This window comes from Salmo trutta, chromosome 4 (assembly GCF_901001165.1).
Source record: "Salmo trutta chromosome 4, fSalTru1.1, whole genome shotgun sequence".
NCBI classification, from domain to species: domain Eukaryota; kingdom Metazoa; phylum Chordata; class Actinopteri; order Salmoniformes; family Salmonidae; genus Salmo; species Salmo trutta.
This window is the reverse complement of record NC_042960.1, coordinates 42,190,000-42,208,066: the sequence shown is the minus strand read 5'-3', so window position 1 is coordinate 42,208,066 and position 18,067 is coordinate 42,190,000. Positions and strand designations below refer to the sequence as shown.

The window sequence follows — 18,067 nt, the reverse complement described above, 5'->3', positions numbered from 1 at the left end:
ATCATCGGATGGGGCCACTGTGTCTCCTGACCCCTCCGGTCTCAGCCTCCAGTATTTATGCTGTAGTAGTTTGTGTCGGGGGGCTAGGGTCAGTCTGTTACATCTGGAGTATTTCTCCTGTCTTATCTGGTGTCCTGTGTGAATTTAAGTATGCTCTCTCTAATTCTCTCTTTCTTTCTCTCTCTCGGAGGACCTGAGCCCTAGGACCATGCCTCAGGACTACCTGGCATGATGACTCCTTGCTGTCCCCAGTCCACATGGCCGTGCTGCTGCTCCAGTTTCAACTGTTCTGCCTGCGGCTATGGAACCCTGACCTGTTCACCGGACGTGCTACCTGTCCCAGACCTGCTGTTTTCAACTCTCTAGAGACAGCAGGAGCGGTAGAGATACTCTCAATGATCGGCTATGAAAAGCCAACTGACATTTACTCTTGAGGTGCTGACTTGTTGCACCCTCGACAACTACTGTGATTATTGTTATTTGACCATGCTGGTCATTTATGAACATTTGAACATCTTGGCCATGTTCTGTTATAATCTCCACCCACAGCCAGAAGAGGACTGGCCACCCCTCATAGCCTGGTTCCTCTCTAGGTTTCTTCCTAGGTTTTGACCTTTCTAGGGAGTTTTTCCTAGCCACCGTGCTTCTACACCTGCATTGCTTGCTGTTTGGGGTTTTAGGTTGGGTTTCTGTACAGCACTTTGAGATTTCAGCTGATGTAAGAAGGGCTATATAAATAAATTTGATTTGATTTGCGACCAAGCTTTAACTTCCTGACTGATGTCTGGAGATGTTGCTTCAATATATCCACATAATTTTCCTACCTCATGATGCCATCTATTCTGTGAAGTACATCAGTCTCTCCTGATACAAATCACCCCCGCAACATAATGCTTCCACCCCCGTTCTTCACGGTTGGGAGGTGTTCTTCGGCTTGCAAGCCTCCCCCTTTTTCCTCCAAACATAACGATGGTCATTATGGCCAAACAGTTCTATTTTTGTTTCATCAGACTAGAGGACATTTCTCCAAAAAGTACGATCTTTGTCCCCATGTGCAGTTGCAAACCGTAGTCTGGCTTTTTTCATGGCGGTTTTGGAGCAGTGGCTTCTTCCTTGCTGAGTGGCTTTCAGGTTATGACGATATAGGACTCGTTTTACGGTGGATATAGATACTTTGTACCTGTTTCCCCCAGCATCTTCACAAGGGCCTTTGCTGTTGTCCTGGGAATGATTTGCACCTTTCGCACCAAAGTACGTTCATTTCTAGGAGACAGAACGCGTCTCCTTCCTGAGCAGTATGACGGCTGCGTGGTCCCATGGTGTTTATACTTGCGTACTATTGTTTGTATAGATCAACGTGGTACCTTCAGGCGTTTGGAAATTGCTCCCAAGGATGAACCAGACTTGTGGAGGTCTACAATTTATTTTCTGAGGTCTTCGCTGATTTTTTTATTTTCCCATGATGTCAAGCAAAGAGGCACTGAGTTTGAAGGTAGGCCTTGAAATACATCCACAGGTACACCTCCAATTGACACAAATTATGTCAATTAGCCTATAAGAAGCTTTTAAAGCCATGAAATCATTTTCTGGAATTTTCCAAGCTGTTTAAAGGCACAGTCAACTTAGTGTATGTAAACTTCTGACCCACTGAAATTGTGATAGAGTGAATTATAAGCGAAATAATCTGTCTGTAAACAATTGTTGGAAAAATTACTTGTGTCATGTACAAAGTAGATGTCCTAACCGACTTGCCAAAACTATAGTTTGTTAACAAGAAATTTGTGGAGTGGTTGAAAAACGAGTTTTAATGACTCCAACCTAAGTGTATGTAAACTTCCGAATTCAACTGTATGTATGTATGTATGTATGTATGTATGTATGTATGTATGTATGTATGTATGTATGTATGTATGTATGTATGTATGTATGTATGTATGTATGTATGTATGTATGTATGTACAGTCATGGCCAAAAGTTTTGAGAATGACACAAATATAAATTTTTCACAAAGTCTGCTGCCTCAGTTTGTATGATGGCAATTTGCATATACTCCAGAATGTTATGAAGAGTGATCAGATGAACTGCAATTAATTGCAAAGTCCCTCTTTGCCATACAAATGAACTGAATCCCCCAAAAACATTTCCACTGCATTTCAGCCCTGCCAGAAAAGGACCAGCTGACATCATGTCAGTGATTCTCTTGTTAACACAGGTGTTAGTGTTGACGGGGACAAGGCTGGAGATCACTCTGCCATGCTGATTGAGTTTGAATAACAGACTGGAAGCTTCAAAAGGAGGGTGGTGCTTGGAATCATTGTTCTTCCTCTGTCAAACATGGTTACCTGCAAGGAAACACGTGTGGTCATCATTGCTTTGCACAAAAAGGGCTTCACAGGCAAGGATATTGCTGCCAGTAAGATTGCACCTAAATCAACCATTTATCGGATCATCAAGAACTTCAAGGAGAGCGGTTCAATTGTTGTGAAGAAGGCTTCAGGGCGCCCAAGAAAGTCCAGCAAGCACCAGGACCGTCTCCTAAAGTTGATTCAGCTGCGGGATCGGGGCACCACCAGTACAGAGCTTGCTCAGGAATGGCAGCAGGCAGGTGTGAGTGCATCTGCACGCACAGTGAGGCGAAGACCTTTGGAGGATGGCCTGGTGTCAAGAAGGGCAGCAAAGAAGCCACTTCTCTCCAGGAAAAACATCCGGGACAGACTGATATTCTGCAAAAGGTACAGGGATTGGACTGCTGAGGACTGGGGTGAAGTCCTTTTCTCTGATGAATCCCATTTCCGATTGTTTGGGGCATCCGGAAAAAAGCTTGTCCGGAGAAAACAAGGTGAGCGCTACCATCAGTCCTGTGTCATGCCAACAGTAAAACATCCTGAGACCATTCATGTGTGGGGTACTTCTCAGCCAAGGGAGTGGGCTCACTCACAATTTTGCCTAAGAACACAGCCATGAATAAAGAATGGTACCAACACATCCTCCGAGAGCAACTTCTCCCAACCATCCAGGAACAGTTTGGTGACGAGCAATGCCTTTTCCAGCATGATGGAGCACCTTGGCAGTAGGCAAAAGTGATAACTAAGTGGCTTGGGGAACAAAACATCAATATTTTGGGTCCATGGCCAGGAAACTCCCCAGACCTTCATCCCATTGAGAACTTGTGGTCAATCCTCAAGAGGCGGGTGGACAAACAAAAACTCACAAATTCTGACAAACTCCAAGCATTGATTTTGCAAGAATGGGCTGCCATCAGTCAGAATGTGGCCCAGAAGTTAATTGACAGCATGCCAGGGCGGATTGCAGATGTGTTGAAAAAGAAGGGTCAACGCTGCAAATATTGACTCTTTGCATCAACTTCATGTAATTGTCAAAAAAAGCCTTTGACACTTATGAAATGCTTGTAATTATACTTCAGTATTCTATAGTAACATCTGACAAAAATATCTAAAGACACCGAGGCAGCAAACTTTGTTAAAATTAATATTTGTGTCATTCTCAAAACTTTTGGCCACGACTGTATGTATGTATGCATGCATGTATGCATGTATGTATATACACACACACACACACACACACACACACACACACCTCAGGATACTGAAGGAATTTGGCTTGGCCCCTAATACCTTCACAACTGCATATATATATATATATATATATATATATATATATATATATATATATATATATATATATATATATATATATATATATATATATATATATATATATATATATATATATATATATATGAATTTTATCATTCTTATTTCCTGATTGTTTTTTCAACCAGCAACTATCTAGCATTAAAATGTACCAGAGGCCACCAAACTAGAGCTTGTAACACCCCCATCCCAGCCCAGGGGAGCCTGGTTGGCTATTTTCTACTTGGCTGGCTTCTCCATGTGCTTGTAGAAAACACCCTCATCATTAGCCAAACTCAGCCCTGTCTTTATCCCCTAAACTGATTTCTGATTTCTCATGCTTAGGAGTCAGCGAGACGAGCTCTCATGTCAGTCTCATAAATGTCTCACCTTATCTACCGCAAAGATTTCTGGCGGCGGCGACTCAACAATCCCCAACTCCCTGCGCTGTTCAGCCCTCACCTCAGCATAGCTGCAACACAACAGAGAAAGAGGGTTATGAACATCAGAACACAATGAAAAACTACTGGTTATCCATAGTATGACAGACATACTTCTTGTGAAATATACATCCGAATATCATTATTAGTGATTGGCCGATCTATACCTGACGACAGTGTGCGTGCAGACGATGAACTCGGGCCTTGAGTTCCACTGGTGGTAGGTGATGTAGTAATGAGTCTGGAGCCAGATCCACTGCTGCCCTTTGGTGAGAAACCTGTAGTAGCACGACTTCCCCTTCCCATACTGCATTACTGCAGAAGAGAGAGAGAGGAGTGAACTGATGTCACAGATGTGGACATGGGACAGGAAAACACAAACACACTCATAAAATGTGTACCCACTGTGACTATTAAAACCTACCCTAATCAGAAACCGTGGATAGATGGCAGGATTCGCGCAAAACTGAAAGCGCAAACCACCGCATTTAACTATGGCAAGGTGACTGGGAGTATGGCAGAATACAAACAGTGTAGTTATTCCTTCCATAAGGCAATCAAACAGGCAAAACGTCAGTACAGAGACAAAGTGGAGTCGCAATTCAACGGCTCAGACACGAGACGTATGTGGCAGGGTCTATAGACAATCACGGATTACAAAAGGAAAACCAGCCACATCGCGGACATCGACGTCTTGCTTCCGGACAAGCTAAACACGTTCGCCCGCTTTGAGGATAACACAGTGCCACTGACGCGGCTCGCTACCAAGGACTGTGGGCTTTCCTTCTCCGTGGCCAACGTGAGCAAGTCATTTAAGCGCGTTAACCCTCGCAAGGCTGCCGGCCCAGATGGCATCCCTAGCCGTGTCCTCAGAGCATGCGCAGACCAGTTGGATGGAGTGTTTACGGACATATTCAATCTCTCCCTATCCCAGTCTGCTGTCCCCACTTGCTTCAAGATGTCCACAATTGTGCCTGTACCCAAGAAAGCAAAAGGTAAGAGTGTCTGCTAAATGACGTAAATGTAAATGTAAATTACTATTGCCCCGTAGAACTCACTTCTGTCATCATGAAGTGCTTTGAGAGACTAGTCAAGGATCATATCACCTCTACCTTACACCCTAGACCCACTTCAATTTGCTTACACCCTAGAACCCGCCATGTGCAACTGGGTCCTGGACTTCCTGACGGGCCGCCCCCAGGTGGTGAAGATAGGAAACAACATCTCCACTTTGCTGATCCTCAACACAGGGACCCCATAAGGGTGCGTGCTCAGCCCCCTCCTGTACTCCCAGTTCACCCATGACTGCATGGCCACGCACGCCTCCAACTCAATCATCAAGTTTGCAGATGACACAACAGTAGTAGGCCTGATTACCAACAATGACAAGACAGCCTACATGGAGGTAAGGGCCCCGGGAGTGTGGTGCCAGGAAAATAAGCTCTCACTCAACGTCAACAAAACAAAGGAGCTGATCGTGGACTTCAGGAAACAGCAGAGGGAACACCCCCCTATCCACATCGACGGGACCGCATTGGAGAAGGTGGAAAGCTTCAAGTTCCTCGGCGTACACATCACTGACGATCTGAAATGGTCCACTCATATAGACATTGTGGTGAAGAAGGTGCAACAGCACTTCTTCAACCTCAGGATGCTGAAGGAATTTGGCTTGGCACCTAAAACCCTCACACATTTTAGCAGATACACAATTGAGAGCATCCTGTCAGGCTATATCACCGCCTGGTACGGCAACTGCATCGCCCGCAACCGCAGGGCTCTCCAGAGGGTGGTGCAGTCTTTCCACCGTGTCACCGGGGGCAAACTACCTGCCCTCCAGGCGAGGTCAGTACAGGTACATCAAAACTGGGACCAAGAGACTGAAAAAAAGCTTCTATCTGAAGGCCATTAAATAACCATCACTAGCCGGCTTCCACTCGGTTACATTTACATTTATGTAATTTAGCAGACGCTCTTATCCAGAGCGACTTACAAGTTACACAACCCTGCACCTTAGAGGCTGCTGCCCTATATACACAGACATGGAATCACTGGCCACTTTAATAATGGAACACTAGTCACTTCGATAATGTTTACATACTGCTTTACTAATCTCATATGTATATCATGTATTCTATTTTACTATATTTTAGTCAATGCCACTCTGACAATGCTCATTCTAATAATTATATATTTCTTAATTCCATTCTTTTACTTTTAGATTTGTGTGTATTGTTGTGAATTGTTAGATACAACTGCACTGTTTGAGTTAGGAACACAAGCATTTCGCTACAACATCTGCTAAATATAGGTATGTGACCAATACAATTTGATTTGATTTGAAATACACAAATGTGACAGAAATGTACTTACAGTGTTCGTGGCATTTGGCCAGTGACTCCAGGTCATCCACGTGGTAGTAGTCATATCCAGATGTACCCAGAACCTCAAACGGCAGGTAACCTATTATGGGCGGAGCCCTGGGGAGGTAACAATGTCATTAAATGATAGCACAACCCATTCAAATACAAAAATATACAGTTTATCACCCTGTAAAGTAGTGATAATAACATCAAAAACACACAAAAAAATGCATTACTCTCTGGACCTGGTATCTACAGAGGACAGTATAATAAAGGTTTTCAGTGGCAGTGAAACACTAAGTACTCTTTCTAGTGTTGTTGCTCAAAAAGGGGTGAGACTGACTGGCTCAGAGAGAACACAGCAGCCAGCTAATTTGATTTGAGCTGAACCAAACACTCTCACTGTGACTGTGTTCTGACTGCTGTGTGCCTAGTTTCAAACAGCTAGAGGCTAACTCTCTCTAACATGACATAGGCAGGTAAACACACAGACATGGCTATAGACAGCACACATTACCTGTGGTCCAAGAAGAGGAACTTCCATTCTAAGCTGTGTCTGGAGGTGAATTCTTCATTGGGTTCTTCCACAGTGCACATCTCCTGTGAGTGAGTGAGGAAAAACTAGATGTTTACTTCTTATACAAAGGAAATCATTTACAAGGCTGTCACTTAGGAACCTTCACAGTTCAGCATTTGACATACCTGGTTACCTAAATATGCAGTCTGTGATATACTGTATAAGTGTCTTACCTTAATAAACTGTGGTTTAGCTAATCTCACAGTTGCTATGAAACAGACTCGGTCCTCAAAAGCGGGCCGGAGTGAACGCTGGATCACCCCTTCCAAGCCGTTTCGAGTTGAGTTAGGCACTTTGGGAGAAAGGGAAAATAAAGATTGGGACAGACCAAAAGGCAACAGTGACTAAGTGCATTTATGGTCACAAACTAAATACAGAGCAGCTACTTGTATACACATTCCAAGCATATTTTCCCATAAATCAATATAAAAGAAAACTCACCATTATTCAGGGCCTTGAAGTTTCCGATGAACTTGACGTACTCGTACACAGGGGGCGCTTTAGGGTCAATCGTCCCTCTGAGCATGTGGCAACAGAATTCTAACTGGTTTTTAGCTGAAAACAAATTAATTATACAATAAAACAGTACAAATAAACTCATGGGTACATCTAACTCTGAAACAAATTATCTGCTTATGCTGTGGCCAAAGAAACTTGACTATGACGTTACTTTAGCTAATATGGTGACAACGATGTAGGCTGTGTGTAGCGGTTATGATCTAGTTTGGCTTGGAAAGATTAGGTAACATATAGCTGATGTGCACTGAAGTCCACAAACAAAGAGAAAACGTGAGAGGAGGAGAGCACATGGATGCGAGAAGGAAGGAAACGTGGCTGCTCTTAAAGTGAACTGTGTTTACACGTGATCAGGGGTGTATTCATTCTGCCGATTCAGTTGAAAAACATTTCTTAAATGGCAGCAAGCGGAATGAGCGGAGTTAAACATACCTCAATTTGTCCAATAGAAACTCTCGTTTGCAACTGTTGGACTAACAATTACACCCTAGATCAGCTAGATGCAAGCAAGAGTGTGCAAGGCGGTATTGAATGTGTCACTATCTGACCATGTGTTACTGTCTGTCACCTAAAAATATCTCGACCTGTATGCACCCAAGTTGTAAACTTTAATTCACAGGTCGAATTGCTGCAAATAAACTACTACTAAAGGACACCAATAAGAAGAAGAGACTTGCATGGGCCAAGAAACACGAGCAATGGACATTAGACCGGTGGAAATCTGTCTATTTTAGGTTCCAACTGCTGTGTCTTTGAGACGCAGAGTAGGTGAACGGATGATCTCCGCATGTGTGGTTCCAACCGTGAAGCATGGAGAAGAAGGTGTGATGGTGTGGAGCTGCTTTTTCTGGTGACACAGTCTGTGATTCATTTAGAATTCAAGGCACACTTAACCAACATGGCTACCACAGCATTTTGCAACGATATGCCATCTGGTTTGCACTTAGTGGGACTATCATTTGTTTTTCAACAGGACAATGACCCAAAACACACCTCCAGGCTGTGTAAGAGCTATTTGATCAAGAAGGAGAGTGATGGAGTGCTGCATCAAATGACCTGGCCTCCACAATCACCTGACCTCAATCCAATTGAGATGGTTTGGGATGAGTTGGACAGCAGAGTGAAGGAAAAGCTGCCAAGAAGTGCTGAAGATATGTGGGAACTCCTTCATCCTCCCTCATCATAAACGGCACCGACCGCCACTGATATGCACATACATTTATACTGACTCAACACACACGCACACCCACACCCACTCACATACAAGCTGCAGCTACTCTGTTTATCTTATATCCTGTTGCTAGGTCCCCTTACTCCTATACATACAGTATCTAGCTCCATCACTCCTGTATCCCTACACATTGTAAATAGGGTACTAGAGCTGACCCTGTATTTAGTATGCTTACTTACTTACTTACTTATTGTGTTCTTCATATTTCTTCTTATTTCTCATGTGTTTTTTCTAGTATTACATTGTTATTGATTATTGCAGTGTTGGGTTTTGAGTTTGCTAGAAAGGCATTTCACTGTACTTGTGCATGTGACATTACAACTTGAAACTGAAAAAAATACTAAAACAGCTCCAGTACTTACTCTTGAGATACTCAGGCGTTAGCGTCTCGCCCTCCAGTATGTGAGACGACAGGGCTTTATACACGTCTGAATGTTCCCCCAGGGGCAGGAAGTTCAATAGGTTCTGATCCACCAGGTCAGACTGAAACACACACACGGATGTCACCCAAAGTCATGTATGTCATCCTTGGTCATGTATGTCAACCGTCGTCACGGATGTCAAAATATAGTCATGCATAACAACAACCTTACATAGGCATTAAGTAATGTGTATGGACAGAATTAATACTCACAGGAAGATGTTCCAGTAGAGATGTAACACTCTCTGAGACATAGATTATGTTCCCATCAGTCATAATTGCTAGGAAGAAGCCGTCTAACGCCTAGCAGATACAAAACAGTTGTTAAAGCACCATCTACTTGCAATATAGAGTATTACAATGTAAACTATGTAGAAAAAATGGTTCCATTGCGGTTAACTTTAAACTTGAATAGTCCTTGGTGTGTTAAACCAATCAACAATGACATCCAAAAAAACGAAGGGTGGTTTGCACACAAACATTTATACAAATATTCCTTCGTTTTTTTTTTTACCTATACAGTGAACCTGTTTTAACCAACACGCTTTTTTCTCTTGCTTACACAGCAGACAGGGGAAAAAATTCTGACGTTTCATTGTCAACCTTCTTCAGTAAACTATGAACAAAAACATGTTCAGAATGTTGTTACTGCTACTGACAACCTTTTTGACTGACATACTTTATTTGTACACTGAACAAAAATATAAAATGAAACATGTAAAGTGTTGGTCCCATGTTTCATGAGCTGAAATAAAAGATCCTAGAAATGTTCCATACGCACAAAAAGCTTATTTCTCTCAAATTTGGTGCACAAATTTGTTTACATTTCTGTTAGTGAACATATCTCCTTTGCCAAGATAATCCATCCACCTGACAGGTGTGGCATATCAAGAAGCTAATTAAACAGCATGATCATTACACAGGTGTACCTTGTACTGGGAACAATAAAAGGCCACTAAAAATGTACAGTTTTGTCACACAATTCCACAGATGTTTCAAGTTGAGGGAGCGAGTAATTGGCATGCTGACTGCAGGAATGTCCACCAGAGTAGTTGCCAGAGAATTTAATGTTCATATCTCTACCATAAGCCGCCTCCAACATTGTTTTAGAGAATTTGGCAGTATGTCCAACCGGCCTCACAACCGCAGACCATGTGTATGGTGTCGTGTGGGCGAGTGGTTTGCTGATGTCAACATTGTGAACAGAGTGCCCCATGGTGGAGGTGGGGTTATGGTATGGACAGGCATAAGCTAGGGACAACGAACACAATGGCATTTTATCAATGGCAATTTGAATGCACAGAGATACCTTGACGAGATACTGGAGGCCCATTGTTGTGCCATTCATCTGCCGCCATCACCTCATGTTTCAGCATGATAATGCACAGCCCCATGTCACAAGGATCTGTACACAATTCCTGGAAGCTGAAAATGTCCCAGTTCTTCCATGGCCTGCATACTCGCCAGACATGTCACCCATTGAGCGTGTGTGGGATGCTCTGGATCGACGTGTACGACAGCGTGTTCCAGTTCCCGCCAATATCCAGCAACTTCGCACCGCCATTGAAGAGGAGTGGGACAACATTCCACAGGCCACAATCAACAGCCTGATTAACTCTATGCGAAGGAGATGTTATGCTGCATGAGGAAAATGGTCACACCAGATACTGACTGGGTTTTATGATCCACGCCCCTACCTTTTTTAAGGGATGCATATCAGTATTCCCAGTCATGTGAAATCCATAGATTAGGGCCTAATGAATTTATTTAAATTAACTGATTTCCTTATATGAACTGTAAATCAATATAATCTTTACAATTGTTGCGTTTATATTTTTGTTCAGTATAGATCCTACTTAGTGAAAGGATGTGCAAACTACTGCACTTGGAGTGTGTTGACTGCCACTCTCACCTCCAGCATCAGCTGTGTGAACTCTTCATTACTAAGAAAAGGAGGTTTCCAGTCCTGTCGGATCTCGCTCGACTCCGACTGTGCAGCGATTTCTGACAGAGAGAGACACAGATTGAGTAATTCACATCAGTGATTCCCCTGACAGCTTGGTTAATACTAGGGGTTGGAACCGGTTCAGGGAACAGAACCGAAAACTGGCCAAAAATGTTTTTCCGAAGAACAGAACCAGAACCGAGAACGAAAGTGATGTATCCATGTTCTGCACATTTCATCACAATATTGTTTTGCACATTCGTTTTAGAACAGATGCCCAGATGAGCATTCTACTCTATGCAGTCTTAACAGGTGGGGATGACGATCTTGTCTAAAGTGCATTACTGTGCCGATGGCATTTCAAAAGGAGGCAAATAATTAGTAGGACATTTTTTGTCATCATTGTAATGTCGCCAGATTGACTTTAGATGTAGCATAACTTTAGCTAGCTAGCTACGATTGAGGGGAGAGCACCGACATTTTAGCCAGCTTAAAGTTAGCATTGCTAACTATTTCTGAACAACTTTGCAGGCTCATGCCAACATTGCCATTTCTCTAAAGTAAGTTTGACGACATCATAATGCCAATGTTGTTTTCTACAAATTATTTGTCTACTTTAGCAATGTCATCGTATTCCCAGGCCACTATAGTGTAATTTTGACGAAACAGTCATTAGCCCCCATTCAGAAAGACAGAGCATTAACCATCAGTAGGATATCAATATGCTGCGGCATCTGTAGAACCTTGATAGCAATGGCAATAACGCGACCGAGTGATGGAGGTGCAACCCATGAATACTGTTCCGGAACAGAACCATTATTTTAAAAGCATGGGAACTGTTCTCCAATCCCACGCAAAACACAACAAAGCGCCCATGCAAAGAAACTTATTCTAGTGTCTGTCTGCCTACCAGCTGCAAATCTTTGCCAGTGTGTGTAAGCTACCGGCCCCTCCCCTTCCTTCCTTCCAAAGCATGAATAGTCTACTGTAGTTACGGACGTTACAGTCGTGATTTAGAAATTAGGGAGAGAGAATTTTTAATTACAGAACAACGGATTAACTTTTTTCCATGCGATTTAAGGATACTATAGTTACAGCATCATGTTTCACATTGGATTTATTAACTACAAAAAAATATCATTTCAATTTTAATTCTGGTGCTTCTCTAGACACACAAGTTTGCGAGCTCTGGTCTAGCTCTTGAAAACTCCAGGTGGCATTATGAGTAATGTAATAGAACTGAGAGTCATGATCAAGGGCTAGCGCTGGTCCACCGTCAGTTAAGCCAACTCTCTGAAGTTCAAAGACATTCAAAGTTCCTTCATAGAAGCCACTCCTCCGTAGGTATAATTATGTAGGCTTAATTCAGATATTATACGTCATAATTACAAGATACCCAGCGCTTCATGCCCAGCGCTCTCCTCACCCGCCAAATTTCAGTCGCATGTTGCACCCCACACTACACTTGTCTGTCCAATGTATGCACATTGCTTGCCCGCTCCATAGCAGCTGCTCTATCCATTTGTGAAGTGATTTATTGTCAAACTAAATGTCATTTTTTTTAATTTTATTTTTTTAAATCTGAGGTTTAAAAAGGAACAATATAAACAGTTTGTTTTTTGGTGTTTGAACCGGTTCAGATCTTTATTTTGTTGGTCGGAACAGTGGAATGGAATTTAAAAAAATTAAGATTCTGTTCAGAACAAAACTAATGGAAAATAATTTTAGTTCCCTAGTTAAAACACTGAAATGTTCCTATTTTTCTAGACATGTTGATGTCCAAGGGCTAGAAGGAGGAGAGGTCCTTACCTTTATGCTTGCGCAGGAAATCGATGCTCTTCTGTAAGATGGTAGACTTATCCATCTTCCGAGTGTTGCCTGGCAACATGGTAGCCAGCTCCTTGATGAGGACATTGAACTGGTCTCTGCGCTTCTTCTCAGACTTGTTACGGGATACTCTGGAGGGTTGGACATGAGAAAGATAATACACATACTAAGATGCTAACAAAAACAACACAATGAGCAAACTAAGCTGTTGTTCAGAGTTCCCTTTAATGGAGTGCTTGAACTTATTAAGACCTCACCGTTTTGCTTTGTCCTTTTCATCTTCTTCCATTAACCCATCAAAGATACTGCTTGTGTCATCCCTGCAAAACAACCAACCAGCCAACCAGTCAAACAAGATCCTCCAATCCTAAACCTCTACTCAATAAAGACCAGCCAATCACATACCACGGCCCCAAAACAATTTAAAATCCATTTATTTAAACTAACTTTACCTTTACTTACACTTAAATAATGTCAGAGGAATAATATAACATTTATTAAATTACAGACCAGAACAAAAAAACCTTGACAATGGCATTACAAAATATTTTTTTTGTTCCAAATATAAGAGGTGCAGATATCATTGGCCAGACTGCTACCTCAGCCCAGGCAGTAGAGGGCAGTGCCAGGTTCAGTCTATATATAGACAGAGACTTGTGCTCTGTGACTCAGCTGGTATCGAGGAACAATGGCCGGGGATGTGACTCATTTGCCTTGGAAGGGAGAACCTTTCACTTGCTCAGCCGACTAAGACTGATATCACTAATATACGTCAAATTGTCATTATTAGGACCTTGACAAGCAGCATTGGCAATGTTCTGCCTGCAGTTAGAAAATAATCATAAGTACATTGTGTCAGCGTGGATGAGACCTATTGAAGCCTATGGCGCTGTGTATACGTGCCAATATGCATGTAACTATGCGTGTGTGCACATGCCGTAAATGTTAATATGTACACCTCCAAGAAAATATGTCAAAGTGCTCGTCTGTCTGTCTACATGCATAGCATGCGTGGATATGCAGGTGCACTTTCCTCAGATCCAGATGAGGGGTCACTGTGCTCCTCAGTCCTTCCAGCCACTACCATAAAGGTTTATTGGCCAACCGGAGTCACTTCTGAGGTCTATTGTCACTCCATACTTCCTCCCATTCAACAATCATTCATTAATCACTGACCAAGATTCCTTGGAGGGGGAAAATCATGCTAATGCAAATGCGTGCTGATCTAAGCGTGTGCCATTCTGTGGAATGAGGTATACTGCCACGCTTTCTGTGTGTGTGCATCTGTCCCCATATTTGCCCTTATGCGTTTTGGTGCATGCTGTGTGAGTATGAGATTAATGTTTTGTGTGAGTGTGTGTGTTTTTAACCCCAGAATTGCTACGATCAAATCAGCTTCAAATTACACTCACCAAATATATTTTTAGACGAAGCCATTAACATCAACAATGTAGAAACCTGATGGTTTAATATCAAAACAACAAATGCAGCAATAAAGATACAGTAAAAACAAGCACACAGCCACTGACAGATAAGTACAGCCAGGCTCTGGCTTATCATTAACCCTTATGGTGTTTGCTCTCGTATGAGAATGAATGGGACTCGGAAGAAATGTGAACTGATATTTTCATTCTAACTTGCTGGAGGCATCAGAGCAATAACAAATTGCCCATAAAGATGCCACATGAATGAATGAAACTCCCCCCATAGTGCACTATTAAATTAGGCCACCTAAAGCTGGCCGTATTTTATTGTGGTGCCATGTAAAACCTGAGGATTGTGTATTTAAGCTGGTGTTAATAGTGCGTGGACAGCTCTAACCTCTATCCTACAGAGGAGCAGAGGGATAAATATATGGGTGTGGCAGCAAAACACTATTCTCCTCTGAAACCAAGGGACAACGAGTAAGATGGACGCTCACATCCACAAAAATGATACTTACAAACACAACCACCGTCAAAATACTTGAGACAAACTATCAACATACCTTTCACAAACTAACAACAGACTTTTGACAAAAGGTATTTCTATAGCAGTTGTGCAGGTCTTTGTGTTTTCGATCCTCACAAATTCTTAACATGCATTTCTTTATGTAGCAGCCAAAGAGGGCCAAAGTGTGAATAAGTAAATTGAGTGACATTTTTCTAACATTTACAGTGCCTCCAGAAAGTACTCATACCGCCTGACTTTTTCCACATTTTGTTGTGTTACAGCCTGAATTAAAAATGGATTAAACATTTTTCTCTCATCAATCTACACACAATACACCATAATGACAATTATTCATATTATTATTGAAAATGAAATACAGAAATATCTTATTTACATTCACATCCCTGACCAATACTTTGCAGAAGCACCTTTGGCAGCGATTTCAGCTGTGACTCTGAGTAAGACTAAGTACTTTCCACACCTGGATTGTGCAACATTTGCTCATTATTCTTTCAAAATTCTTCTAGCTCTGTCAACTTGGTTGTTGATCATTGCTAGACAACCATTTTCAGGTCTTGCCATAGATTTTCAAGTAGATTTAAGTCAAAACTGTTACTTGACCACTCAGGAACATTCATTGTCTTCTTGGTAAGCAACTCCATTGTAGATTTGGCCTTGTGTTTTAGGTTATTGTCCTGCTGAAAGGTGAATTAATCTCCCAGTGTCTGGTGGAAAGAAGACTGAACCAGGTTTTCCTCTACGATTTTGCCTGTGCTTAACTCCATTCTGTTTCTTTTTTTATGCTGAAAAACTCCCCAGTCCTTAATGATTACAAGCATACCCATAACATGATGCAGCCACCACTACGCTTGAAAATGTGAGGAGTGGTACTCAGTAATGCATTGTAATGGATTTGCCCCAAACTTAACACTTTGCATTCAGGACAAAAAGTTAATAGTTTTGCAGTATTACTTTAGTTTCTTGTTTCAAACAGGATGCATGTTTTGGAATATTTGTTATTCTGTACAGGTGTCATGATGTGTCTCTCTGTGTGTCTCTCTGTGAGTCTCTCTCTCTCTGTGTCTGTGTGTGTGTGTGTCTCTCTCTCTCTCTCAGTGTGTCTCTCTCTAACTGTGTGTGTGTGTCTCTCTCTCTAAGTGTGTGTCTCTCTCTCTCTTACTCTCTCAGTGTGTGTCTCTCTCTATATCTGTGTGTGTGTGTCTCTCTCTATATCTGTGTGTGTGTCTCTCTCTCTCTCTCTGTGTGTGTCTCTCTCTCTCTCTCTGTGTGTGTGTCTCTCTCTCTCTCTCTGTGTGTGTCTCTCTCTCTCTCTGTGTGTGTCTCTCTCTCTCTCTGTGTGTGTCTCTCTCTGTCTGTGTCTCTCTCTGTGTCTCTCTCTCTCTCAAATTTTAAATTCAAATTCAAGCTGCTTTATTGGCCTGAAAAACATTGTGTCAATATTGCCAAAGCAACAATGTATACAATATACATTGTAATAAAATTATAAACAATAACAATCTAAAATGGCAGTAAACAATAATACAAAATTAAATACAAAAATAACAACAATAAAGTGGTAACAGTCAATAGTAGAATGTAATGTAATAAATATAAATATGGAAAATGAAATTATAACTAACTTATAACTAAATAACAGTCATCTTCACCATTACATCAGTACTACAACTACTATCATCATTACCACTACTACTACCACCACCATCACTAAACTGCTATCATTACCAATACCACCCATATCACTACTATTTGGAATGATAAACAACAATAATAATAGTAATAACAATAATAGTAATAATAAGTAAGTTACTGCTTACTATGCAGATGTTATTATTCAGTGTCCCTCAGGCTATGGCAGGCAAATACATATTTGGCTGCAAGAGGAGCCATTGCTCCTTCACCCATGAGTATTTGTAGTTTTTCCTCTGGGTTTAATAAGTTCAAACTTGGAATAAATGTAGTAATTTCTGTGAATAATGAATCTCTTTGTGAGGAAAATTTATCAGAGTAAAGGAGAAAGTGCATCTCTGTTTCTACCTCCCCTGTCGTGCAGTGACCACATTCACGCTCCTCTTTGGGTAGCCATGTCTTTTTATATCTGCCGGTTTCTATTGCCAATCGGTGGTCACTCAGCCTGTACTTGGTAAGGATCTGTCTCTGCTCCGTATCTCTGACAGAGTAGAGATAATCAGCCAATTCATATTCTCTGTTTAGGGTCAGATAGCAATTTAGTCGGCTTTGGGATTTTGTTTCGTTTTTCCAATGTTGTAAATATGAGTCCTTTGATTGGTTCATTATTTTGTTTATTTGAATTCTTTCTTTTGAAGCAGTGCTGGTGTCAGCTTGGTTGGTGCTTTAAATTGCAGACTTGAATTTGGACTTGAATTTAGATGTATGTAGCCAACATTTTTATGATCTTTTCTTTATTTTCATTATTACTGGAAAGCGGCCCAATTCTGTCCTACATGCATTAGTTGGTGTATTTCTCTGGACTTGTAGGATCTTCCAACAGAATTCTGCATGTAGGGCTTCAATTGGATGTCTGTCCCACATTTTAAAGTCCAGTTTATTGAGTGGCCCCCAAACCTCACTTCCGTAAAGAGCTATTGGTAGGATTACACTGTCAAATATTTTGGTCCAAATTCTAATTGGGATGTTGATTTTGAATAATTTCATTTTTATTGCATACAACACTCTGCGGGCTTTTTCTTTGAGTGAATTCACTGCCATATTAAAAAGTTTCCCGATGCAGATATGGTCAGACCAAGGTAGGTGTAATTTTTAGTGTGTTCAATTATGGTATTGTTCAGGGTGAATTTATATTTGTGTTTCTGACGTCTGTTTTTTTGGGGGAAAATCATGATTTTCGTTTTTTGGAAATTTACTGCCAGGGCCCAATTATGGCAATATTGCTCTAGAATATTAATGTTCTGTTGAAGACCTTCTTTGGTTGGTGATAGGAGTACCAAGTCATCAGCATATAGCAGGTATTTCACCTCTGTGTCAAATAGTGTGAGTCCTGGGGCTGGAGAATGGTCCAACATGTCTGTTAATTCATTGATATAAATGTTGAAAAGATTTGGACTCAAACTGCAGCCTTGTCTCACACCTCGACGTTGTGAAAAAAATTATGTTCTTTGGTTTTTG

General features: G+C 41.5%; 1 protein-coding gene across 1 annotated transcript in view; it reads right to left on the bottom strand.

The window, feature by feature from the left end:
• The window catches only part of clocka (clock circadian regulator a), a 60,190-nt gene that overhangs the window by 7,868 nt on the left and 34,255 nt on the right, over positions 1-18,067 (bottom strand). The window contains exons 6-16 of the mRNA XM_029750806.1: positions 13,228-13,290; positions 12,953-13,101; positions 11,111-11,202; positions 9,412-9,501; positions 9,140-9,260; positions 7,472-7,585; positions 7,204-7,322; positions 6,971-7,053; positions 6,464-6,570; positions 4,261-4,408; positions 4,044-4,125 (exon numbers count right to left, since the gene is read on the bottom strand). Of these exons, the coding sequence (XP_029606666.1) occupies positions 4,044-4,125; positions 4,261-4,408; positions 6,464-6,570; positions 6,971-7,053; positions 7,204-7,322; positions 7,472-7,585; positions 9,140-9,260; positions 9,412-9,501; positions 11,111-11,202; positions 12,953-13,101; positions 13,228-13,290 (1,168 nt within the window). The remainder of the gene's footprint in view (positions 1-4,043; positions 4,126-4,260; positions 4,409-6,463; positions 6,571-6,970; positions 7,054-7,203; positions 7,323-7,471; positions 7,586-9,139; positions 9,261-9,411; positions 9,502-11,110; positions 11,203-12,952; positions 13,102-13,227; positions 13,291-18,067) is intronic.